The sequence below is a fragment of the Mustelus asterias genome, chromosome 19 (genome assembly GCF_964213995.1).
Source record: "Mustelus asterias chromosome 19, sMusAst1.hap1.1, whole genome shotgun sequence".
Taxonomy (NCBI): domain Eukaryota; kingdom Metazoa; phylum Chordata; class Chondrichthyes; order Carcharhiniformes; family Triakidae; genus Mustelus; species Mustelus asterias.
This window is the reverse complement of record NC_135819.1, coordinates 1951673-1978156: the sequence shown is the minus strand read 5'-3', so window position 1 is coordinate 1978156 and position 26484 is coordinate 1951673. Positions and strand designations below refer to the sequence as shown.

General features: G+C 46.1%; 1 protein-coding gene across 3 annotated transcripts in view; it reads left to right on the top strand.

Annotated features, from left to right (window-relative positions):
• Positions 1-26239, top strand: part of LOC144507681 (epoxide hydrolase 4-like) — a 35374-nt gene extending 9135 nt beyond the window's left edge. Inside the window, exons 3-8 of one of the 3 annotated variants that reach the window (XM_078234865.1) lie at positions 8070-8227; positions 11543-11671; positions 16125-16222; positions 16792-16940; positions 22293-22554; positions 25573-26239. In XM_078234865.1, coding sequence (XP_078090991.1) covers positions 8070-8227; positions 11543-11671; positions 16125-16222; positions 16792-16940; positions 22293-22515 — 757 coding nt within the window. In that variant the 3' untranslated portion in view covers positions 22516-22554; positions 25573-26239. Of the gene's footprint in view, positions 1-8069; positions 8228-11542; positions 11672-16124; positions 16223-16791; positions 16941-22292; positions 22640-25569 lie in introns of those variants that run through there. The other 2 variants (XM_078234864.1, XM_078234863.1) reach the window with 2 other exon arrangements.
• The last annotated feature ends 245 nt before the right edge of the window (positions 26240-26484 follow it).

Sequence of the window (26484 nt, the reverse complement as noted above, 5' to 3'; positions counted from 1 at the left end):
TTGCTGGTGAAATCAATGGCTAGCTTGTTTGCAGAGGTTTCAGCCTCATTGTTAGAACATAGAACATAGAACAGTACAGCACAGAACAGGCCCTTCGGCCCACGATGTTGTGCCGAGCTTTATCTGAAACCAAGATCAAGCTATCCCACTCCCTATCATCCTGGTGTGCTCCATGTGCCTATCCAATAACCGCTTAAATGTTTCTAAAGTGTCTGACTCCACTATCACTGCAGGCAGTCCATTCCACACCCCAACCACTCTCTGCGTAAAGAACCTACCTCTGATATCCTTCCTGTATCTCCCACCACGAACCCTATAGTTATGCCCCCTTGTAATAGCTCCATCCACCCGAGGAAATAGTCTTTGAACGTTCACTCTATCTATCCTCTTCATCATTTTATAAACCTCTATTAAGTCTCCCCTCAGCCTCCTCCGCTCCAGAGAGAACAGCCCTAGCTCCCTCAACCTTTCCTCATATGACCTACCCTCCAAACCAGGCAGCATCCTGGTAAATCTCCTCTGCACTCTTTCCAGCGCTTCCACATCCTTCTTATAGTGAGGTGACCAGAACTGCACACAATATTCCAAATGTGGTCTCACCAAGGTCCTGTACAGTTGCAGCATAACCCCACGGCTCTTAAACTCCAACCCCCTGTTAATAAAAGCTAAGTAAGAAGTTTAACAACACCAAGTTAAAGTCCAACAGGTTTATTTGGTAGCAAAAGCCACACAAGCTTTCGAGGCTCTGAGCCCCTTCTTCAGGTGAGTGGGAATTCTGTTCACAAACAGAACTTATAAGACACAGACTCAATTTACATGAATAATGGTTGGAATGCGAATACTTACAACTAATCCAGTCTTTAAGAAACAAAACAATGGGAGTGGAGAGAGCATCAAGACAGGCTAAAAAGATGTGTATTGTCTCCAGACAAGACAGCCAGTGAAACTCTGCAGGTCCACGCAACTGTGGGAGTTACAAATAGTGTGACATAAATTCTGATTCTAGGATCGCATGATAAAGACTCAGGAGGAAAAAAGCAGAAATATTTATGTGAAATAGTGTGACATAAACCCAATATCCCGGTTGAGGCCGTCCTTGTGTGTGCGGAACCTGGCTATCAGTTTCTGCTCCGCGACTCTGCGCTGTCGTGTGTCGCGAAGGCCGCCTTGGAGAACGCTTACCCGAATATCAGAGGCCGAATGCCCGTGACCGCTGAAGTGCTCCCCAACAGGAAGAGAACAGTCTTGCCTGGTGATTGTCGAGCGGTGTTCATTCATCCGTTGTCGCAGCGTCTGCATAGTTTCCCCAATGTACCATGCCTCGGGACATCCTTTCTTGCAGCGTATCAGGTAGACAACGTTGGCCGAGTTGCAAGAGTATGTACCGTGTACCTGGTGGATGGTGTTCTCACGTGAGATGATGGCATCTGTGTCGATGATCCGGCACGTCTTGCAGAGGTTGCTGTGGCAGGGTTGTGTGGTGTCTTGGTCACTGTTCTCCTGAAGGCTGGGTAGTTTGCTGCGGACAATGGTCTGTTTGAGGTTGTGCGGTTGTTTGAAGGCAAGAAGTGGGGGTGTGGGGATGGCCTTGGCGAGATGTTCGTCTTCATCAATGACATGTTGAAGGCTCCGGAGGAGATGCCGTAGCTTCTCCGCTCCGGGGAAGTACTGGACAACGAAGGGTACTCTGTCCACTGTGTCCCGTGTTTGTCTTCTGAGGAGGTCGGTGCGGTTTTTCGCTGTGGCGCGTTGGAACTGTTGATCAATGAGTCTAGCGCCATATCCTGTTCTTATGAGGGCATCTTTCAGCGTCTGGAGGTGTCTGTTGCGATCCTCCTCATCCGAGCAGATCCTGTGTATACGGAGGGCTTGTCCGTAGGGGATGGCTTCTTTAACGTGTTTAGGGTGGAAGCTGGAGAAGTGGAGCATCGTGAGGTTATCCGTGGGCTTGCGGTACAGTGAGGTGCTGAGGTGACCGTCCTTAATGGAGATGCGCGTGTCCAAGAATGCAACCGATTCCGGAGAGTAGTCTATGGTGAGCCTGATGGTGGGATGGAACTTGTTGATGTCATCATAGAGTTGTTTCAGTGATTGTTCACCATGAGTCCAAAGGAAGAAAATGTCATCGATGTATCTAGTGTATAGCACCGGTTGAAGGTCCCGTGCGGTGAAGAAGTCTTGTTCGAACCTGTGCATGAAGATGTTGGCATATTGAGGTGCAAATTTGGTCCCCATGGCTGTTCCGTGTGTCTGGATGAAGAACTGGTTGTTGAAGGTGAAGATATTGTGGTCCAGGATGAAGCGGATGAGATGTAAAATTGCATCTGGAAACTGGCAGTTGTTGGCGCTGAGCACTGAGGCCGTTGCAGCAATGCCATCGTCATGGGGGATGCTGGTGTAGAGTGCTGAGACATCCATTGTGACGAGGAGCGCTCCTGGTTCAACTGCTCCATGTGTGCCGAGTTTCTGTAGGAAGTCCGTCGTGTCGCGACAAAAGCTGGGGGTTCTTTGTACAATGGGTTTCAGGATGCCCTCGACATAGCCGGAGAGGTTCTCGCACAGGGTCCCATTGCCCGATACGATGGGACGGCCGGGTGTGTTTGCCTTGTGTATCTTCGGGAGGCAGTAGAGATCTCCAACGCGGGGAGTACGTGGGATGAGAGCACGGAGGGTGTTCTGAAGGTCCGGATCAAAGGTCTTGATCAGAGTGTTGAGTTGACGGGTGTGTTCTTTGGTCGGATCTGCAGGTAACTGTCTGTAGTGTTCCTCGTTGTTGAGTTGTCGGTACACTTCTTTGCAGTAATCCGTTCTGTTCAGTATGACGATGGCCCCTCCTTTGTCTGCTGGTTTGATGACAATGTTGCGGTTGGTCTTGAGAGCGTGGATGGCGTTACGTTGTGCTTGGGTGATGTTCGGGGCTGTCTTGTGAGTGCGGCTGATGAATTTGGTGTTGACGCACCTCCTGACGGCTTGGGCATACATGTCAAGTCGAGGGCAGCGGCCTTCCGGAGGAGTCCAATTCGACTCTTTCCTCTTCGGATGCACTGCGGATCTCTCTGTCGGCTGTTCCAGTTCATTGGCTGTCTCATTGTGTTCGTTGTTGGCCTCTTGGGGTTTGTGGAAGAACTCCCTCAGCCTCATTCGCCTGATGAATTCCTCTGTGTCTGCTGCGAGACTGATGGGGTCTATTTTGGTGGTGGGGCAAAAATTAAGCCCTCGGCTCAATTAGCTCAATAAAAGCTAACACACTATAGGCCTTCTTCACAGCTCTATCCACTTGACTGGCAACCTTTAGAGATCTGTGGATATGGACCCCAAGATCTCTCTGTTCCTCCACAGTCTTCAGAACCCTACCTTTGACCCTGTAATCCACATTTAAATTTGTCCTACCAAAATGAATCACCTCACATTTATCAGGGTTAAACTCCATTTGCCATTTTTCAGCCCAGCTTTGCATCCTATCTATGTCTCTTTGCAGCCTACAACAGCCCTCCACCTCATCCACTACTCCACCAATCTTGGTGTCATCAGCAAATTTACTGATCCACCCTTCAGCCCCCTCCTCTAAGTCATTAAGGAGCAGGCTGAGGGTAAGGGAGCTTGTGTGTGCACTAATTTATTTAATTATTTTTTCAGTTAAATTAGTGAAAAAAATCGGAGGTTTTTTTTCTAAACAGGAAATAGGCCCAGCAGCAGCCTTGGAAGGTTTTGGAGGGTTTAAAAGTAGGCCGCACCTTTGAGCGGGCAGCGTCGTTAGCGGGCAGTGGAGTGAGCAGGGGACAGAGTGAGAGCTAAAAGGGCTTTGGCTCACAGGGCTTCGGCGAAGGCGAGGAAGGTTGTTTGTTTTTCTTCGGTTACACCCCCTTTTTGTTTTATCCCAAAAACTAAAAAGGACATGGCTGGTATGAGTGGGAGGCCAGTATACTGCATTCGGTGTGGGATGTGGGAGTTCCTGGAGACAACTTGCCTCCCGGAAGTCCATATCTGTGCCAGATGTGTGGAACTGCATCTCCTGAAGGATCGTGTAAGGGAGCTGGAGCTGAGGCTCGATGAACTCAGTTTAGTTAGGGAAAATGAGCGAGTAATAGATAAAAGTTATAGTCAGGTAGTGACACCAGGGTCTCGGAAGGAAGACACGTGGGTCACAGTTAGGAGGGGTAATAGTCAGAAGGGTGATGTGCCAGAAAGTACCCCAGTGGCAGTCTCCCATAAAAGAAAGGAATGGGCAACAGATGGGAGAAGGGAAGGGAGTGAGCAGTCTGTGGAGGGATCCCCTGTGGTTGTCCCCCTCCAAAATAGGTATCTTGTTTTGGATTCTGTGGAGGGGGATGACCCTCCAGGGGTAAGCCACGAGGACCAGATCGCCTCCACGGAGACAGGCTCAGGGGTCCGGAAGGGAAAGAAGGGGTTTAGGAGAGCGATAGTTGTGGGGGACGCAATGGTTAGAGGCACAGACAGGCGCTTCTGTGGGACTGAACGAGAATCCAGGATGGTAGTCTGCCTCCCTGGTGCCGGGGTACTGGATGTCTCCGAGAGGGTAGGAAGCATATTTAAAAAGGAAGGTAGTCAAACGGATGTGATTGTACACATTGGGGGAAATGATGTAGGTAGGAAGAGCAGGGGGGCCATACGAGAGAAATTCAGGGAGTTGGGTGCTAGGCTAAAAAGTAAGACCTCCAGGGTAGCAATCTCTGGACTGCTCCCGGTGCCGAGTGCAAGTGAGGCTCGGAACAGGGAGATTCTACAGTTGAACGCGTGGCTAAAGGACTGGTGCAAGAGGGAGGGTTTTAAATTCATAGATAACTGGGAAATCTTCAAGTCAGGATGGCAACTGTACAGAAAGGATGGGTTACACCTTAACTGGAAGGGAGCAAATATCCTGGCTGGGAGTTTTGCTAGAGTGTTTCGGCAGGATTTAAACTAGTGTGGCAGGGGGGTGGGGAACAAAACAGGAGGTCAGTAAATACTGAGGCTGGGGTCGAGCTGGGGGCCAGGGCAAGGCTAGCTAAGAAGAGGAGCACTCTGGAGGAGGAGGACCTGACTGGGCCTGGAGGTCTGGAGTGCATCTGCTTCAATGCGAGGAGTGTAATGGGTAAAACAGACGAACTTAGGGCCTTAATGCTTGTGCGGAATTTGGATGTGGTTGCGGTGACGGAAACTTGGTTAAAAGAAGGACAGGACTGGCAACTGAATATTCCGGGGTATAAGTGTTTTAGGCGAGACAGAGGAGGGGCTAAAAAAGGTGGGGGAGTAGCGATATTAGTTAAGGAGCATATTACCGCGGTGCAGAGGGTAGACAACTTAGAGGGGTCATGTACTGAGTCGCTGTGGGTGGAACTCAGAAACAGGAAGGGTGCAGTCACTATGCTGGGGGTGTACTACAGACCACCCAACAGCCCACGGGAAGTGGAGGAAAGGATATGTCAGGAGATTCTGGATAGGTGCAGAAAACATAGGGTTGTTGTAGTGGGGGACTTTAATTTCCCTGGCACAGACTGGAAAGTGCTTAGAGCTGGGGGACCGGACGGGGAGGAATTTGTAAAATGCGTACTGGAAGGTTCTTTGGAACAGAATGTAGATAGTCCGACTAGAGAGGGGGCTATACTGGACCTAGTTCTGGGAAATGAGCCCGGTCAGGTCGTCAAAGTTTCGGTAGGGGAACATGTGGCAAATAGTGACCACAACTCTGTTAACTTTAGGATAGTAATGGACAAGGATGAGTGCTGTCCTACGGGCAGGGTGCTAAATTGGGGGAGGCTGACTATAGCCGGATTAGGCAAGAATTGGTGGATGTTGATTGGGAGAGGATGTTCGAGGGTAAGTCCGCGTCTGACATGTGGGAGTCTTTTAAGGAACTATTGATAAGGCTGCAGGATAGGCATGTGCCTGTAAAAAGGAAAGATAGGAAAGGTAGGATTCGAGAGCCGTGGATAACCAGGGAAATTGAGGATCTGATTAAAATGAAAAGGGAGGCGTACGTTAAGTCCAGGCAACTGAAAACAGATGGAGCTCTGGAGGAATACAGAGAGAGTAGGAAAGAACTCAAACAGGGAGTTAGAAGGGCAAAAAGAGGTCACGAGATGTTCTTGGCAGGCAGGATTAAGGAGAATCCTAAGGCATTCTATTCATACGTTAGGAACAAAAGAGTTGTCAGGGAGAAAATCGGACCTCTCGGGGACAAAGGAGGGGAATTATGCTTAGAACCCAAGGGAATAGGGGAGATCCTAAATGAATACTTTGCATCGGTATTCACGAAGGAGAGGGGCGTGTTAACCGGGAGTGTCTCGGAGGGAGGTGTTGACCCGTTAGAGAAAATCTCCATTACAAGAGAGGAAGTGTTAGGTTTTTTAGGGAACATTAAAACTGACAAAGCCCCAGGGCCTGATGGCATCTATCCTCGACTGCTCAGGGAGACGAGAGGTGAAATTGCTGGGCCTCTGACGGAAATCTTTGTCGCTTCTTTGGACACGGGTGAGGTCCCTGAGGATTGGAGGATAGCGAATGTGGTCCCGTTGTTTAAGAAGGGTAGCAGGGATAACCCAGGGAATTATAGGTCGGTGAGCTTGACGTCCGTGGTAGGGAAGTTGTTGGAGAGGATTCTTAGAGACAGGGTGTATGTGCATTTAGAACGGAACAATCTCATTAGTGACAGACAGCATGGTTTTGTAAGAGGGAGGTCGTGCCTTACAAATTTGGTGGAGTTTTTTGAGGAAGTGACAAAAACGGTTGATGAAGGAAGGGCCGTGGATGTCGTCTATATGGATTTCAGTAAGGCATTTGACAAAGTCCCACATGGCAGGTTGGTTAAGAAGGTTAAGGCTCATGGGATACAAGGAGAAGTGGCTAGATGGGTGGAGAACTGGCTTGGCCATAGGAGACAGAGGGTAGTGGTCGAAGGGTCTTTTTCCGGTTGGAGGTCTGTGACCAGTGGTGTTCTGCAGGGCTCTGTACTGGGACCTCTGCTATTTGTGATATATATAAATGATTTGGAAGAAGGTGTAACTGGTGTAATCAGCAAGTTTGCGGATGACACGAAGATGGCTGGAATTGCGGATAGCGAAGAGCATTGTCGGGCAATACAGCAGGATATAGATAGGCTGGAAAATTGGGCGGAGAGGTGGCAGATGGAATTTAATCCGGATAAATGCGAAGTGATGCATTTTGGAAGAAATAATGTCGGGAGGAGTTATACAATAAATGGCAGAGTCATCAGGAGTATAGAAACACAGAGGGACCTAGGTGTGCAAGTCCACAAATCCTTGAAGGTGGCAACACAGGTGGAGAAGGTGGTGAAGAAGGCATATGGTATGCTTGCCTTTATAGGACGGGGTATAGAGTATAAAAGCTGGAGTCTGATGATGCAGCTGTATAGAACGCTGGTTAGGCCACATTTGGAGTACTGCGTCCAGTTCTGGTCGCCGCACTACCAGAAGGGCGTGGAGGCATTGGAGAGAGTGCAGAGAAGGTTTACCAGGATGTTGCCTGGTATGGAGGGTCTTAGCTATGAGGAGAGATTGGGTAGACTGGGGTTGTTCTCCTTGGAAAGACGGAGAATGAGGGGAGATCTAATAGAGGTATACAAGATTATGAAGGGTATAGATAGGGTGAACAGTGGGAAGCTTTTTCCCAGGTCGGAGGTGACGATCACGAGGGGTCACGGGCTCAAGCTGAGAGGGGCGAAGTATAACTCAGACATCAGAGGGACGTTTTTTACACAGAGGGCGGTGGGGGCCTGGAATGCGCTGCCAAGTAGGGTGGTGGAGGCAGGCACGCTGACATCGTTTAAGACTTACCTGGATAGTCACATGAGCAGCCTGGGAATGGAGGGATACAAACGATTGGTCTAGTTGGACCAAGGAGCGGCACAGGCTTGGAGGGCCGAAGGGCCTGTTTCCTGTGCTGTACTGTTCTTTGTTCTTTGTGGGAACTTCAGTTAGTTCTCTGCTGCATTTTTATATGTGACCGCAGGTACGTTGTCACAGAACGCAATAACTGCTCTGTGCTTGTCTGAAATGTGTTGCAGGCCCTCTCCTCTTTCCTGTGATATCGAATGTTTTCTTGTGCCACAGGTACTCATGGCGTTACCAACTGCGGGAGTTCAAGAGTGAGTACCGAGTGGTGGCAGTAGATCTGCGTGGTTATGGAGATTCTGATGCACCCCCTGGTCGAAGTGACTACAAGCTGGAGTGTTTGCTGACAGATGTCAAAGATGTTATTGAAGCTCTAGGTACGCTGACTTGTGACAGTGGTCTGACTCACTGAAGGTGTTGCAATTACGTCAGGGTTGGCATTTTGCCTGAACATATCCATCATCACAGCTTTCCTTGGTTTTATGTCAGACTTCTTATAAATGTTTGTAGTGGTCTTGTTTCTTGCAAAGGTGGGTTATAGGAACATGAGAAGGCAATTCAACTGCTCGAACTTGTTCCACCATTCAGTTAGATCATGGCTGATCTGTATCTCAACTCCACTTACTCCCCTTAACTCTGTAACCCTTACTACCCTTGCCTAACAAAGAAAATCTATAGTAATTTCTGACATTACTCCTGAACTAGGTTACAATGGCATTACCATCACTAAATCCCCCACCATCAACATCCTGGGGGTTACCATTGACCAGAAACTCAACTGGACTAGCCGTATAAATACTGTGGCTACAAGAACAGATCAGAGGCTGGGAATCCTGCGGTAAGTAACTTACCTCCTGACTCCCCCAAAGCCTGCCCATCATCTCCAAGGCACAACACTATCCAGGATAGAGCAACCCATTTGATTGGCATCCCTTCCATAAAATTCACTTACTCCAACACCAATGCACACCAGCAGCAGTGTGTACCATTTCTAAGATGCACTGCAGAAACTCACCAAGGGTCCTTAGATAGCACCTTCTAAACTCACTACCATCTACAAGATACCTGGGAACACCACCATCTGGAAATTCCTCTCCAAGCCACCACCATCCTGACTTGGAAATATATCACCGTTCTTTCATTGCCGATGGATCAAAATCCTGGAACTCCCTCTCTGTCAGCACTGTGGGTGTACCTACACCATATGAACTGCAGCAGTTCAAGAAGGCAGCTCACCACTGCCTTTTCGAGTGCAATGAGGAATGGGCAATAAATGCTGGTCTAGCCAGCGACATCCATATCCCGTGAATGAATAGATAAAGTTATATGCACGTTTGCTTGGACCTCTCCATACCCGCCAGAAGAAATAGTTTCTCTTTATTCACCCTGTCAAATCATTGAATCAGTTTAAACATCATAATTACAATGTTTCTTAATCTTCTATATTCAAGGGACTGTATGCATCCTTTACTTGATTATGTAGCCCCTTTAATCCCATTACCAACCTGGTGAATTTGCAGTGCACCCTTTCTCAGGCCAGCACAACCTTTGAGGCATGAGAGGTGTCCTGCATCAAGGGCAATTTCAGTCTGCTGCGGATGAAGGAGCATTGATGTGGAGTCATAGAGACAATTCTGGCTCTTCAGTGATCCTTCTATCCCACAGTAAAATGGCTTAATTCTAGAGTTTGTGACTTTTTAAGCTTATGGCTCTGCCCATGGAAAGACAGGATAGAGCAAATTGCTCATTGCAAAAGTGACACCATAGGTGTGGGGATCTCCAACCCTCTGACACTGATGGCTTCCCATCCGATGGTTTAAGCCTGCAGCTACAGGCACATTTATGCATTAAATAATGGTGTTGCTCGAATAAGACTCAGTTCACAAAGCCTCAGTTTAATACATTGTGCCATGATTAGTAGAAGCAAGTATATCGCCTGACGTAATGTGAGTACCACCGTGGGAAATTCGCTAGTAATATGTGAATCTCTAACACCCAGTGATAACTCATTATTTAATTATTATCATCACAAGTAGGCTTACATTAACACTGCAATGAAGTTACTGTGAAAATTCCCTAGTCGCCACACTCTGGGGCCTGTTCGGGTACACTGAGGGAGAATTTAGCATGGCCAATGCACCTAACCAGCACGTCGGATTGTGGGAGGAAACCAGAGCACCCGGAGGAAACCCACGCAGACACGGGGAGAACATGCAGACTCCGCACAGACAGTGACACAAGCCGGGAATTGAACCCGGGTTCCTGGTGCTCTGAGGCAACAATGCTAATCACTGTGCCGTCCCAAGACAGTATTGTACTGGACTCTCTGTGTATCCACGAGTGGAAGTTCAAGAGCTGCTCACGAGGGATGATAATTTAGACCATCCCCTCCTCCCCACCCACCCAAACACCCTAATCTCCACCACCTTTCCTAAGTACATAACTCAAAGGGCGGGAGGCGATAGAGTAGTGGTATTGTCACTGGATTAGCAATCAGCAACCCAGGGTAATACTCTCAGAACCTAGGTTTGAATCCCTGTTATTGCAAAGGGTGAAAGTTGAATTTAATAAAATATCTGGAATTAAAAATCTAACAATAATCATGAAATGATTGTCGATTGTTGTAAAAATCCATCTGGTTCACTAATGTCCTTTAGGGACGGAAATCTGCCATCCTTACCCAATCTGGCCTACATGTTACTCCAGATCCACAGTAATGTGGTTGACTCTTAAATGCCCTCTGAAATGGCCTAGCAAGCTACTTAATTTAAGGGCAGTTTGGATGTGCAACAAATACTGGCCTTGCCACTGACACCCACCTCATGAATTTAAAAAACCTCTTACCTGTGCAATGGAACTATCACGCCAAGAGCTGGTCAGGGATGAACGATAGGAATGATAGGAGCTTTGCCTGACATCCCCTTTCTCAATTCTGGGGTGCTGAGGCCACTTCTATCCCCTTTATTTCATCCCTGGCTCAAATCAGGCAATGTTGAATCTTCAGTGACTGATCAGTGCAGCGCTTTAATCCTGTTGAGATGGTGCAAATAGAAACATAGAAAAACTACAGCACAAAACAAGCCCTTCGGCCCCACAAGTTGTGCCGAACATATCCCTACCTTTTAGGCCTACCTATAATCCTCCATCCTATTAAGTCCCATGTACTCATCCAGGAGTCTCTTAAAAGACCCTATTGAGTTTGCCTCCACCACCACTGACGGCAGCTGATTCCACTCGCCCACCACCCTCTGTGTGAAAAACTTCCCCCTAACATTTCCCCTGTACCTACCCCCCAGCACCTTAAACCTGTGTCCTCTCGTAGCAGCCATTTCCACCCTGGGAAAAAGCCTCTGAGAGTCCACCCGATCTATGCCTCTCAACATCTTATACACCTCTATTAGGTCTCCTCTCATCCTACGTCTCTCCAAGGAGAAAAGACCAAGCTCCCTCAGCCTATCCTCATAAGGCATGCCACTCAATCCAGGCAACATCCTTGTAAATCTCCTCTGCACCCTTTCAATCTTTTCCACATCCTTCCTGTAATGAGGCGACCAGAACTGAGTAATTGTACTCCAAGTGGGGCCTGACGAGGGTCTGTGAATACAATGAGTGCAACGCTAGTTGGGCTGACACCTTGTCTGACAAATAGCCTCCCTGGCCAATCTGATGGTGCTGTTTTATGATGTTCTTAGGGTACCGCAGCTGTATCCTGGTGGGGCATGACTGGGGCGGCATCCTGGCTTGGAACCTGGCGATTCGCAATCCGGAGATGGTGGAGAGGTTGATCATCTTGAATGCGCCACATCCAAAAGCGTTCCAAGGTGAGCTGAAAGCTTCTATTCATTCCCAGTAATGATGAGAGAAGACAGCATGATTGCACGGATGCACAGCCATTCTGTGGAATGACCAATGCACAGAAGGAGGCCATCTGACCCATTTTTGCCTGCGGAGAAGAAATCCATTTTATCCCAGCCCACTGCACTCCTCCTGAGCCCTGTAACTTTTTCCCTTTCTGAATGTTATTATTGAATCAGCTTTCACCATCCTTTCAGTCATTGCATTCCCAATCATACAATTCGCTACGTTTTTAAAAGAAAATTCCTTGTCACCTCTGATTCATTTGCTGATCGGTATAAATCTGTCTCCACCTGTTATCAGCCCTTCTGCTACTAGCAGTCATTTCTCCTTATTGACCCTAGCAGAAACTATTCATGATTTGAAACACCTTTATCAATTCACTCCTCAATGCTCTTCTCAAAGGTGAACAACCTCCACTTCGCCAGTCACTCCACACTGAAGTCCCTCGTTACTGGTCCTATTCTAGTAAACCTCTTCTGCATCCTTTCCAAGGCCTTGATATAAAATGGTGTCCAGAATTGAACAGAGTGCTGCAGCTGGGGCCTTACCAGCATTTTATAAAGGCTGTCCATCACTTCTTGGCCTTTGCACTCCATTCATCTGTTATTAAATTCAAGGACCCTGTATGCCAGTGATGGGTAACCTAGGCTAGTGAGTGGGCCACATGAGTGGCCCTCCTTCATCTCTGGGCCGCAAGATTGAAATCAGGCTTGTTCACTAACCATGACTCCATGAATAAGATTTTAAGTACATTTAATACACGCCAAGTATTTAATTATGAGTTACAGAAAATACTTGGATCATTTATATATTAAAGAACTGTCATCAACTTCAAATGGTAAAATCAAAAGAAATATTGATAGAGAGGGAGCGCATGGTTCTCACAGTCAATGTTGTGAGCAATCAGCACATGCCTCACTTCACTCGCCCTTGCTTTACGTGCATATCACTTCAGTCACACTGGTAGGAAAAAAACTACGCAGACGGAGATGAGCGGAATGTGGCAACCCTGTGCCTGGGCGATGGTCAAATAAATGTCCTGTGAGCCGCACTCAACACAGATGGGCCAGATGTGGCCCTTGAGCCGCAGGCTGCCCTCCACTGCTGTATGCTGTTTTAACAGCCTTCTCAATTTACTGAGTCACCTTCAAATACTTGTGTCCATGCTCACCCAGATTTCTCTATTCCTCCACCCCCTTTAAATTGACATTTCTTCTTGTCATGCTTTCAACCAAAGCCCATCACTGCACATTTCTCAGGGTGGAAGAGTCAATTACTAGGGGGCATACTGGGGCGGCACGGTAGCACAGTGGTTAGGGGGCGGCATGGTAGCACAGTGGTTAGGGGGCGGCACGGTAGCACAGTGGTTAGGGGCGGCACGGTAGCACAGTGGTTAGCACTGCTGCTTCACAGCTCCAGGGACCTGGGTTCGATTCCCGGCTTGGGTCACTGTCTGTGTGGAGTTTGCACATTCTCCTCGTGTCTGCGTGGGTTTCCTCCGGGTGCCCCGGTTTCCTCCCACAGTCCAAAGATGTGCGGGTTAGGTTGATTGGCCATGCTAAAATTGCCCCTTAGTGTCCTGAGATGCGAAGGTTAGAGGGATTAGCGGGTAAAATATGTAGGGGAAGGGACTGGGTGGGATTGTGGTCGGTGCGGACTTGATGGGCCGAATGGCCTCTTTCTGTACTGTAGGGTTTCTATGATTCTATGATTAAGGACTGTCTGGACAAATACATGAATAGGATGGGAATGGAGGGATATGGTCCCCGCAAGGGTAGAGGGTTTTAATTCAGTCGGGCAGCATGGTCGGTGCAGGCTTGGAGGGCCAAAGGGCCTGTTCCTGTGCTGTAATGTTCTTTGTTCTTTGAAGTAGCAAACATGGCGAGTTCCCACCAACAGCAACAAAATAAACATCGGCGGCACGGTGGCACAGTGGTTAGCACTGCTGCCTCACACCGCCAGGGACTGGGTTCAATTCCTGGCTTGGGGCATTGTGTGGAGTTTGCATTTTCTCCCGTGTTGCCGAGGGTTTCCTCCCACTGCACAAAAGACGTGTTGGTTAGGCGCACTGGCCATGCTAAATTCTCTCTAGTGTACCTGAACAGGCACCAGAGTGTGGCGACTGAGGGATTTTCACAGTAACTTCATTGCAGTGTTAATTTAACCCTACTTGTGACAGTAATAAATAAATCCTTAAAGTCCTGAAGCAGATGTGACCTCAGATGAAAGATTCATCCAGAAGACTGCAGAACTCTCTGCTCTGTTCCTTACTTTTTACAGTAACTTCATTGCAGTGTTAATGTAAGCATGCTTGTGACTAATAAATAAACCTTAACTTTTTTTTGCTTAGGTCAGCCACAATGTAAAGACTCTCTTTCCATTGAACCCAGCACTCCTCTCTCTCTAAGCCCCACTCCAAAACAATCTTTAAGGATCTGATAATTCAGAGGATTGTTGAGGGCAGTGTAGTACATGTTGTGCACACGAACTTTCAAAAGACATGATGAAATACAGGCAGCGTCTCAAGACCAGCAACCTCGAGACTGGGGCTATGCCCGATTTCAGGTGTTGCCAGATTTCTGGTCAGGCAAATCAGGTCAAGCCAGGATCGAGGGCTGACTGGTGCTCAGCAATAGACCATTGTGCAAACAGTGAAGGGGATAGTCAGTCAGGCGCCATACTGCGCCAGGTCAATCTTTTTTCATTTTATTTGATCTAAATTGATGCAAGGCACATTATAAAAATGTTGGCTTTCAGAAAACTCTGATTTTGGACGGCTTATTTGTGACACTCTACTGTACTGTTGGTAAAATTAAAATCCATGGGATGAAAGGGTCAATGGCATTCAGGATACGAAGTTTCCATAACAAGGCAGCACAGTAGCACAGAGGTTAGCACTGCTGCCTCACAGCTCCAGGGACCCAGATTCGATTCCAGCCTTGGGTGGCTGATTGTATGGAATTTGCACGTTCTCCCCATGCTCTGGTTTCCTCCAACTGTTCAAGGATGTGCAGGTTAGGTGGATTGGCTGTGCTAAATTGCCCCTGAGTGTCCCCTGATGTGTAGGTTAGGGGGATTAGCGGGGTAAATACGTGGCGGTATAGAAATAAGAAGATGAGTGGGCCTGGGTGAATGTTCTGTCAGAGGGTTGGTGCAGACTCGATGGTCCAGATGGCATCCTCCTGCACCATAAGGATTCTATAAAAAACAAATTGCTGAAGGGACAGAAAGCAGGGAATAGATTGGGGGGATGCATATAATGGAGTCTGTATTAGGACCACTGCTCTTTTTGATACACAGTAATAACCTGGTCTTAGATATACAAAGCATAATTTCAAAGTCTGCACATGATACAAAATAGATCGAGGAATACAGAAACAGATTGATAAAATCAGCAGACAGATGAAATTTAACAGATTAAAAAGCTTCTGACTATCCACTCTGTCCATGGCCCTCATAATCTTGTAGACTTCTATCAAGTTGCTCCTCAACCTTCGTCGTTCCAGTGAGAACAAACCAAGTTTCTCCAATCTCTCCTCATAGCTAATGTCCTCCATGCCAGGCAACATCCTGGTAAATCTTTTCTGTACCCTCTCCAAAGCCTCCACATCCTTCTGGTAGTGTGGCGACCAGAATTGAACAGTATATTCCAAGTGCAGCCTAACTAAAGTTCTATAAAGCTGCAACATGACTTGCCAATTTTTAAACTTCCTTGGATACAACGGGTGATTACGCCATGAAATGCGCTGGGGCATCAGATTGTGATGGGTGCTTTCAGTGGGTATTAATTAATCATCCCACTGCTTTTGTGGGATCTTGCTCTTTGCAAAAGTGGCCACCCACAGCATCTACTAACATTTGTGAAGCACCTCGAGACATTTCTCAGTGGTATGATAAAATGCCGTAAGAGTGGGAATCTTGTTTAAATTTTGTTTTGCCAAACCAAAACATGTTCTTTAATTCCCAACTGAAAGGTGTTTGCTACTTTACTTAACTATCTATAAAGCTTTGCAGAGCAGCTGATGCGAGCCTCAGTTTTAAAAATCTTACCCTTGTTATCGAATCCCTCCATGTCCTCGACCCCTCACTATCTCTGTAAGCTCCTCCAGACTTACAATCCTGTAGTTCATTTCTGGTATCTTGCGCAAGCCTGAGTTTCATCACATCACCACTGGCGGCCATGGCTTCAAGCTACCTAGATCTTAAGCTCTGGAATTCTCTTCCTTAATTAGTTCTCTCTCATAATTTAAGACAGGTCTTAAAACCAATCTCTGACCATGTTTTTGGTCATTTGTTCTAATATCTCCTTATATGGGTCAGTGTCAGATTTTGTTTAATTGTGCTCCCATGAAGCATTTTGGGATGTTTTATTACATTAGAGGTCCTATCTAAAATACAAGTTATTATTTATTTTAGATTACCTGAACCTATCCCAGCTGCTGAAGTCCAGCTATGTATTCTTCTTCCAAGTGCCAAAGCTTCCTGAGCTTCTCTTGTGCATGGACGACTTCAAGGTAAACTGCTCACTTTCTCAGCTGAAAGCACTGTTGATTTGCTGGATGACAGGTTCCATGGACTTGGGTTGCCTTGTATAGTTCTTCACCTCTGAGCACCTGGAGTGTATGAGATGGGTCACTCTGTCATGGAGGTGGCTCGAGGCCATGTCCTATCCTGTCACCAATTGACTTGACACTGCCTGAAAGCATAGAGGAGACAGATTCAGTAGTAACCTTCAAAGGAAAGATTTGCTGGAGTACTGACTAAAGTTGGTTGGGAGGGAGCAAGTGGGAAGAATCTGACAAAGAACCAGCATGATGGGCTGAATGGCCTTCTGTGCTCTACAGTTCTGCAGGTGTGCATTATCATGGGTTGTTGGATGTCAATCAGAAGCCTAGTGTAACCCCTCCTCGCAGTCCCTCCCATGGCTACCCCAACTCAGACCAGTTAACTGAGCCCAGGACTACCTGCTGGTCTGGTCACCAACTGCACTCCAGTTAATTCTGTTGAATATACTTCACCTTTCTCTGGATTAAAAAATAAAAACTAATGTTGCTAAAATCTATCTCTGCACTATACTTTCTAGGCGCTGAAAAGCACGTACACAAGTAAACGGATGGGTATCCAGAATAAAAGCAGCAGGTTGACCGAGGAAGAGTTAGAAGCTTATGTTTACAACTTCTCTCGGCCCGGAGCACTGGTGGGCCCCCTCAACTACTACAGGAACATATTCAGGTGGGGTATTTACCTGATCACTCATAACCTTAGCCTTTCCAAGATTCAACTCCAACCTTTATGCCATAATCTGATTTGAGCTGGCTTCTGTGACTCATGTTGTTGCAGTTTGAGGTTACTGTGTGTTTTTGCTGTCATTCTATTCGGTTTATAGTATATATGAACAATTTGTGTTCAATTTTCTTTATTTCCCCTTTTTCTGCCATTCCACTATGTTATGATTGTTATCCTTCCTCTCCTCATTATTCTCATTGTCTTCCTCCTCCACGTCCTCTTCCTTCTCCACATCCTCTTCCTTCTCCACTTCCTCTTCCTCCTCCACTTCCTCTTCCTCCTCTACTTCCTCCTCCACTTGCTCTTCCTCTTTTTCCTCCTCTTCCTTTTCCTCCTCCACTTCCTTTTCCTTCTCCCATTTTTCACTCCACTTTGTAATTTCTCCCCCTCACCAGGGTGCTTAACTCTTCCTTTACTGAACAATGCAACTTCCACCTAGCCTCCTATCCCTATATACCCTTACCTAACAGATCTTTTAATAATTAGAATATAAGGCACTAGACTGAGAGATAAAGGCAGCCAAGGAAGATACAAGACCATTGGAGTGTAGCAAGCGATGTGGATCAAAGATGGATAAAGAATTGAAATACAGATCAGCTGTGTTGTGATTGGATAGTAAAACAGGCTCGTGGGCCGAATGGCTCCTATCCCACTGAGTCTACCCTCCCAACGCAATGTTTCAAATGCATTTTAAATGCCCCTTGCAGCTTTGGAATAATCAGCCATTGGATGAAGTAAAAACAGAAAATGCTGGAGACACTCAGCCAGCCAGGCCGAATCTATGGAGAGAGAAGGCGTGTAAACATTTCAAGTTGAGAACCAGTGGAACTAGAAGAAATTAAGAAGCGTAACACTTTATACGGAAACAGAGATACAGTGGATGGGGGAGTGGGCAGGAAAGAAAGAGGAATGCACAAAGGGTAAGATCTCTTACAGAGAACAAAGTGTTCATCATCCTTTTCAGTAGAGAGGTTCCCTGTGATAACTGTTTTAAATGTGCTTCTCAGTTGTGTAATTTGCTATGCTCAGTACGGGAGCAGATCATTCTGTTTAATTGCTAATTCAGGTGGATTTTAATGATGGGTTGCCATTAATGACAACGACTCATGATGGCACAGAGACGCTCACTCCCTTGATTCCCCCATTGGCTCTCACCCACATTCCTCAGATTATTTCCTATTGGCTTTAGGTACAGAATATGGCAGCAGTGTGATTTTGTTTTCACTCTCATTCTAACAAAGGCATCCCCAATTGAGTTCTACCTGCGAGACATTTTTGCGAGACTCAAATGCCCTGGTTTTCCTCCTCTGAATGGTTACCTCACTCCGCTGGATCTTTTGTTTTGCACAAGTAGAGGGGTTGGGAGGTGGAGTGATGAGTGCCATGTGTCAGAATCATAGACCTTTACAGCACAGAAGGAGGCCATTCAGCTCATTATGCTTGTGTTGGCTCTTTGAAAGCTATCCAATTAGTCCCATTCCCATGTTCTTCCCTGCAGATCTAGTTTTTTTCCTTTTCTAGTATTCATTCAATTTCCTTTTGAAATGGAACCTGCTTCCACTGCATTCTAGATCATAGCAACATGCTGCATAAAAAAATTCCCATACCTTCCTCTAGTTCACTTGCTAATTATCTTGAATCTGTGTCCTCTGGTATATCACAGTAGTTGTGGCGATGTAGCCTGATAGGGTTTCTCCCTGTTTATACTGTCAAAACTCTTCACACTTTTAAATGACTATCAAAATTGGCTGCCACATTTCTTGCATTATACCAGCAATTACACCTCAAAATATCTCATTGGTTGTAAAGCACTTTGGGACATCCTGAGGTCGTGAGAGTCGCTATATGAATGCGGGCCAGTATGCAAGATAGAATTCATAAACTAGCCCAATAATGGCCTTTACACAACAAAACAATTGGATAAACATAGAGAATTTTACCATCGTGAGGGAGATCAAAACTAGGCCATAAATGTGAGATAATTACTAATAAGTTCTGTGTAGGGTGGCACAGTGGTTAGCACTGCTGCTGCACAGCTCCAGGGTCCCGGGTTCGATTCCTGGCTCGGGTCACTGTGTGGAGTTTGCACATTCTCCTCGTGTCTGCGTGGGTTTCCTCCGGGTGCTCCGGTTTCCTCCCACAGTCCAAAGATGTGCGGGTTAGGTTGATTGGCCAGGTTAAAAATTGCCCCTTGGAGTCCTAAGATGCGTAGGTTAGAGGGATTAGCGGGTAAATATGTGGGGGTAGGGCCTGGGTGGGATTGTGGTCGGTGCAGACTCGATGGGCCGAATGGCCTCCTTCTGCACTGCAAGGTTTCTATGATTCTATGATTTCTATGATAAGTTGAATCAGGAATTCAGGAGGAACTACTTTACCCAGAGACTGGTGAGAATGCAGAACATGCTACCAGAAGGATTAGTTGAGGTGAGTGACATTTAAGGGGAAACTGGATAAACACATCAGGGAGAAACTGAGTGGAACCTTATGCTGATTGAGTGAGAGGAGGCTCATGATGACAGAGACCAATCATAGAATCATGGAATCCTTACAGTGAGGAAGAAAGCCATTCAGCCCATCGTTACTGCACCAACTCATACCCAGGCTTACCCTGTAACCCCGTGTATTTATCTTGCTAATCCCCCACGCTACATATTTTGGGACATTTAAGGAGCAGTTTAGCATGGCCAATCCACCTAACCTGCACATCTTTGGACTGCAGGAAGAAACGGAGAACCCGGAGGAAACCCACGCAAACATGGGGAGAACGTGCAAACGCCACACAGTCACCCAAGGCCGGAATTGAACCCAAGTCCCTGGCACTGTGCGGCAACAATGCTAACCACTGTGCCACCCAATCGACAGGACCAGCCTTGTTTTCTGTGCTGTAAAATTCTATGGAAGCCCTTTATGCTTTTTATCCAACTGGATTTTGAAATTACACTGGTGGCAGAATCTGCTTTCTACCACTAGAGGCTCTCGGTGAGCTTCGAATCCTGGGCCTGTACAGCAGCAGTTCAAAGGCCTGACTTTGCACTTGAGCTGGAGAAATCCAGATATTTTACTCCTGCCATCAGCCTCTGCAACCTATTTGGTCGAATGTTCCTCCGGTTACTGCAGTGTCCTGGGGCACAGTTACACCCTTCAAGTTTGGGGATATGTTTTGACCTACAGTGGCAGATATAGGTTAGATATGTTACCCATGTGTGTCAGATGCTCTCTGGTTTTCATTCCTCATATAGGAATGCCCACAATTTCCAGCCATTTACTGGATTGTGGGAGGGTATAGGGCAGGGGGATGAAAGTCATAGCCCAGTCTTGTCCTGCCCATGCTTACAGTGGGAATCACTGAGTAAGCAATCAGGGGCATGGCTTTTTAATGTAGCTTGCCAAGATAGGAGTGCTGAGAGTTGATTGTAGTATATCAGCTGCTTATGTATGGCTTAATAACTTACTGGGTGGTGCATTAAACTGCTGTGACTAGGGATAGAAGGCAAAACTCGGGTTATTTAGCATGTATGACCTGGTGGTTTCAAATAGCTGTAGAGGGATCATGATGGTCCCTGTGACACCTATCTGTTCAGGACAAAGCGCTGAATTTTCAGTGTGATGGATGCACAGATAGAAAAGCACCAGGCTTCAGAGGGCAGGTGACTATAATGAGAACCAGAAATGTAGGAAGTACAAAGCACTGGAGCAGGCATGGAAGCTCCCTTTCCAATCTTAAATCTCCCCTCTCCTCCCTTTTGTTTAGCTCCCTTCACAATCTCAGATGCCCCAGCACACTTCATGGTATAATCACCCGTTGTATTGAAGGAAGCGCAACAAGCAAGCATGGCGAGCTCCCACCAACAGCAACAAAATAAACATCGGTGGCACGGTGGCACAGTGATTAGCACTGCTGCCTCACAGTGCTAGGGACCCAGGTTCCATTCCCGGCTTGGGTGTGGAGTCTGCACATTCTCCTCGTGTCTGCGTGAGTTTCCTCCGGGTGCTCCGGTTTCCTCCCACAGTCCCAAGATGTGAAAGGTAGGTGAATTGGCCATACTAAATTCTCCCTCAGTGTACCCGAACAGGCGCCGGAGTGTGGCGACTAGGGGATTTTCACAGTAACTTCATTGCGGTGTTAATGTAAGCCTACTTGTGACTAATAAATAAACTTTACTTTTTAAAAGAAAGACCTTAAGATATAGGAGCAGAATTAGGCCAGTCGGCCCATCGAGTCTGCTCCCCCATTCAATCATGGCTGATATTTTTCTCATCCCCATTCTCCTGTCTTTTCCCCACAACTCCCGATTCCCTTATTAATCAAGAACCTATCTATCAGTCTTAAAGACACTCGATGACCTGGCCTCCACAGCCTTCTGCGGCAAAGAGTTCCACAGATTCACCACTCTGGCTGAAGAAATTCCTCCTCATCTCTGTTTTAGATGCTGGACAAACTCAGCTGGTCTGGCAACATCTGTGGAGAAAGAAACAGAGTTGCTGGGAGTCAGTTCTGTAGAAGGGCCATTTAGATTTGACACATTAACTCTGTCTCTCTGTTCACAGGTGCGGCCAGACCTACTGAGTTTATCCAGCACATTCTGTTTTTGTTTCAGATTTCCAGCATTTACAGTATTTGCTTTTTATTCAATATTCATTTTAATTGTGTTGGTTGAGGGATAAATGTTGGTCACTTGAGAAAGAAAGATTGTCTTGGTTTAATCAGTTATGTGGGTAGAACGGAAGGCAGGGAATAAATTAATAGCTGGAATAAAGGAATTGCCTGCCTTAGGAAAGGATTACATAGTGTCTAACTATTTTGAATGGCCACAACTGGCGGTCACTAATTCCATTTCAATATACACCTTTAGTAGACAACTTTCAACGGAAAATAATTGTTACTTCATTACTTCTAAGGCAAACAAGACAATTATTTTTAAAAAGCTTTTGGCTGCACTATGGTATAACCGCATTTATCCTATTGCATGTCAGGCCTTAAACTCTTGTATTCTCTCTTTAAATCTCTTGCCTCTCTACCTTTCCTCCTTTTAAGGCATTTTTTAAAGCTTAACTCTTTCACCGGGTTTTTGATCACCTGTCCTCATATCTTATGTGCCTCGGTGTCAAATATTTCTCCGTAACATTCCTGTGAAGCACTTTGGGATAGTTAACTACGTTAAAGGCGCTATATAAATACTGGATTTTGCTGCCTTGTGAAGAATGAACTCACTGCCCTCTGACCTGGGGGTGAGAAACGGACCTACCAGCTGAGGCAGGTTGGCCCTCACTGACTGTATCTGCTTACTTCTGTTGCAGCAACCCCCCGGCAACGCGCAATGATGTGACAGCGCCCACCCTGGTGATCTGGGGAGACAAGGACGGAGCTCTGGAGGTTGGCATGACCGCCTGCATGGAGCAGTACATACAGAACGTGTTCCGGTTGAAGGTGGTGCCGGGGGCTAGTCACTGGGTCCAACAAGACCAACCTGATGTAGTCAACAAACTCATCTGGACGTTCTTGAAAGAAAGCAACAAGTAGACTCCTGAATCTACACGTGTGCATGGTGCATCTTTACATGTGTGTGAAATATAATTTATATACAATCTCATTATAAGGAACAATAACTATCCACAAATTTATAAACTACAAATTTTTATAATATAATTGAATGTTATTAAATGCAGCAAATGTTGAAGTTTATAATAGCACATTGGCTATCTGCCTCTTTGGGTGACAGAGCAAGTGCTTGATCATTATGTTCTCCTTGCCACCACTTCTCCACTAAAGTGCAGAATGCTGTCAAATGATTGAGCGAAAGGGAGAATAGAAACTGCAAACCCTGGAAGGCGTACAGCACCAGGAGAGAAACCAATTAGAAGCTATCGGTGAACACTTCACAAGGATTAGTGACCTGCTATTCCTTCTCTCTAACAGACTGTCAGTTAGCACAAGCTCTTTTTCCGGTGTTGTTGGTTTGGTGTTGGCTGTGGTTTGTAGGATAAAAAAACCATATAGAATGGTTTTGTCCACCCCAACTCATGTGTTTTCTGTACCTTGCTTGGATAACGTGACAGCCAGTACCTGTGAGCGTGGGGAACTGGGTGCCCACTCTGTGGCAGGGGAATAAACAGAAGTGGTACCAAACGTGAGCAGATCACTGAAAGATGAAGACAGATGACAGTGTGAGTTGCAAGTGTGATTTCTTAAGTGTTGGATACTTAATGTGGTTTAATGTGCACCTTTAGCACCTTTTCTGCTGCTTTCTTACTTTGTGATTGTAATTTTAATGCAAACGTGCAAAAGCTTTGTGCGTTTCAGGTAGCTCTGATTTCAAGCAGTGATTTCAGGAAAGAAATCCTGGAGGTAGCTTATATTTTTCAAAGTTCAGAGGAAGCAAAGGATGTTTGATTCATATCCATGCTAGCAGATGTTGCATATTGATTTGAATTCGGTTGCTTAAAACATTAGACTCAGAGATTTGTGCTGCTGGTAGGCAAAGCTAGGGGGGAAATGCATTTATATAGCACCTTTAAAGCTCATGTTGTTCTAAAGCTCTTTACAGCCAATAAATGTAGTTAATGTTGTAATGTAGGAATTGCAGCAGCTAATTAACACACTGCAAGTTCCTACAAACAAACAACAATGAGAATGATCAGTCATTTGCTTTGGCGATGTTGATTGAGAGGTAAATATTGGTCTGGACACGGGGGATAACTCTTTGCCCTTCTTTGGAAAGTCCCATGGGATCACTTGCATCCACATGAGGTGGCAGACAGGGGGACTCAGGTGAACGTCTCATCCAAAGAAATGTCACCTCCAGTAGTGCAGCACTCTCTGTGCAGCACTGGAGCATCAGCCTAGGTAATGGGTTCAAGTGTCAAGGATGGGACTTGAACCCAGGACCTTTTGACTCCAAAGTGAACAACAGGCTGAATGGAGAGAGCGTGGGAGGGAGTTATAGTCTTGTAACCCTGTCTCCAAGCTACATAGAATCACCCGTAACTTCTCAAACAACACTTTTCCATTTTTTTTTTCTGTGAGGGAGAATTGCAAGTGACATTCATGCCACTCAAGTGCCAGGCAATGGCCTTCTTCAGCAAAAAAAGGATCTAACCATCTCCCCTTGACATTTGCAACATTATCATTGCTAAATCCCCAAGCATCATAACTGGGGGTCACCACTGAGCAGAACTTAACTAGACCAGCCGTATAAATACTGTAGATACAAGAGTAAGTCAGAGGTTGGGAATTCTGCAGCAGATGTTTCATCTCCTGACTGCCCAAATCTGCTCACTATCGGCAAGGCATAAGTCAGGAGTGTGATGGAATGCTCTCTATTTGCCTGGATGAGTGGAGCTCCAACAACACTCCAGAAGCTCGACAGCAGCCAGGACAAAGCAGCCCACTCGATTGGCACCCCATCTACCACCTTAAACATTAACTCTCTCCACCACCAACACACAGTGGTAGTAATGTGTACTGTATAAAAGACACATTGCAGCATCTCACCAGGGCTCCCATGACAACACCTTTCAAATCTTTGACCTATATAATCTAGGAGGATAAGGGCAGCAGGCATAAGGGGACACCACAACCTGCTAGTTTCCCTCCAAGTGATCCACTATGCTGATTGCAGATATATCGCCGTCACTTCATTAGCATTGGTTAGAATCCTGGAACTTGTGCCCTAACAACACAGTAGGTGGAATGGAGATGGAATGGAGCGTTTTAAGGCAGCTTGAGGGCAATTAAAGATGGGTGATGAATGCTGGCCTTGTCAGCAATGCTCAGAACTCAAAAATGAGTCACTACATAAGTGATGTAAGTCACTACATAATATTTAGAAATGCTTATCAGCTGAGTTTTCTAAAAAAATTAATGGGGTGATAATGAGCTTTGGTTATTGAGGATTGCAGTGACGGTTCTGTGGGAGACAGAGATAATAAGCAAATGGTAATGCTTTGAAATAGCAGCTAATGCTAGAGTGTAGTTTGTGGGCACTATGTGTCTGGCCATTTAACACCCAGTGATTTCATCCCTTGCTGTCGATTGTTGGATATGATCAGTAATCAACACACAACTCTCTCGATCTTTAGTTAATGTTGAGCTGCATGATATTAACATTTACTTTTACGTCTGACTCTTCTCCACAAAGATAAGATATTGTGTCATAAAGGCCTGGAAGGAGGCAATTCGATCCATCGAGTTGATGCTGACTTGCTAGATCATTCCCCCCGCTCTAACCCCGTAGCCATGCAAATTTATTTATCTCAAATGCCCATCCAATTTCATTTTGAATTCATTGATCCTCTCCACTTCCACCACCCTCATTGGCAGCCGGTTCCAGGGTACCGCTGTATGCCTTAGTCTTATTGTAATCTTATTGTGACCATAGCTGTTTGGATGCCCCTGATCTTGGGGCTCTCCTGTGAGTTGTCCATGCTATTCAGCAGCCTCTGTGTTGAGAGAGAAACGGATTGGCAACTGGTGCCCTCTCATGGTCACACACATGCTGAACTTGCTGTTTGAAAAGTCTTGTCTTCCTTTTAACTCTTCCTTGTTCTTTCTCTCCTGGGACTTCGTTGTTCAAAGTAGTCAAAAAGGAATCATCCCCTGGAGCCCGTTGACTGAATGAATCTGTGCAATAGATGGGTGTCTAGGGATGGATCTACCAGCTCAGTGCGCCAAAGACTTTGAGGATAATTTCAGTACTGAACATTGTTTGATTATTGTAACTATCATAGATGTTAAAATACAGGCATAAGATGATGGGACCTATGAAAATTAATAATTTGTTCACATCGGGGAATGTGCAATTTAATGACATAAATGCTAATTTTGTATCTAATGCGTGTAAAAATTTTACGGCAAATCTTCGAATTAAAACTAATGAAACTATCTTGGGGATTTGCCCCCTCTCTGTGAGTGGTGAACACCTCGAGATTCAGGGGCATTTTTCTGAGACCATCCCCTGCACACTGCCCCCTCTCCATTACCAGTGATGGGAACTTGCAAGCACCTAGCAGGAAGGTTAACACTGAGTAAGTACCACTTGATAGAACTGTCGACCCCATGTTCTATTACTTTGCTGATGATTGAGAGCAAACTGATGGGGCGGTAATTGATCAGGTTGGCTTTGTCTCGCTTTCTTTCTACAGGATAAACCATTGGGGAATGTGCAATTTACTAACATAAAGGTTAATTTTGTATCTAATGTATAAAAATTTTATGGCAAATCTTCCCATTAAACTTCTGAAAACTGATTTGGGGATCTCCCCTCAGATGCCAGTGTTGCAGCTGTACTGGGACAACTTGGCTAGGTGTGCGGCTAGTTCTGGAGCACAAATCTTCAATACAGTCAGTCATCTCAGCTCCAGGTCATCTCTGCAGGAGTCCCTCAGGGTAGTGTCCTAGGCCCAACAATCTTCAGCTGCTTCTTCAATGACCTTCCCTCCATCTTAAGGTCAGAAGTGGGGATGTTCACCGATGATTGCACAATGTTCAACA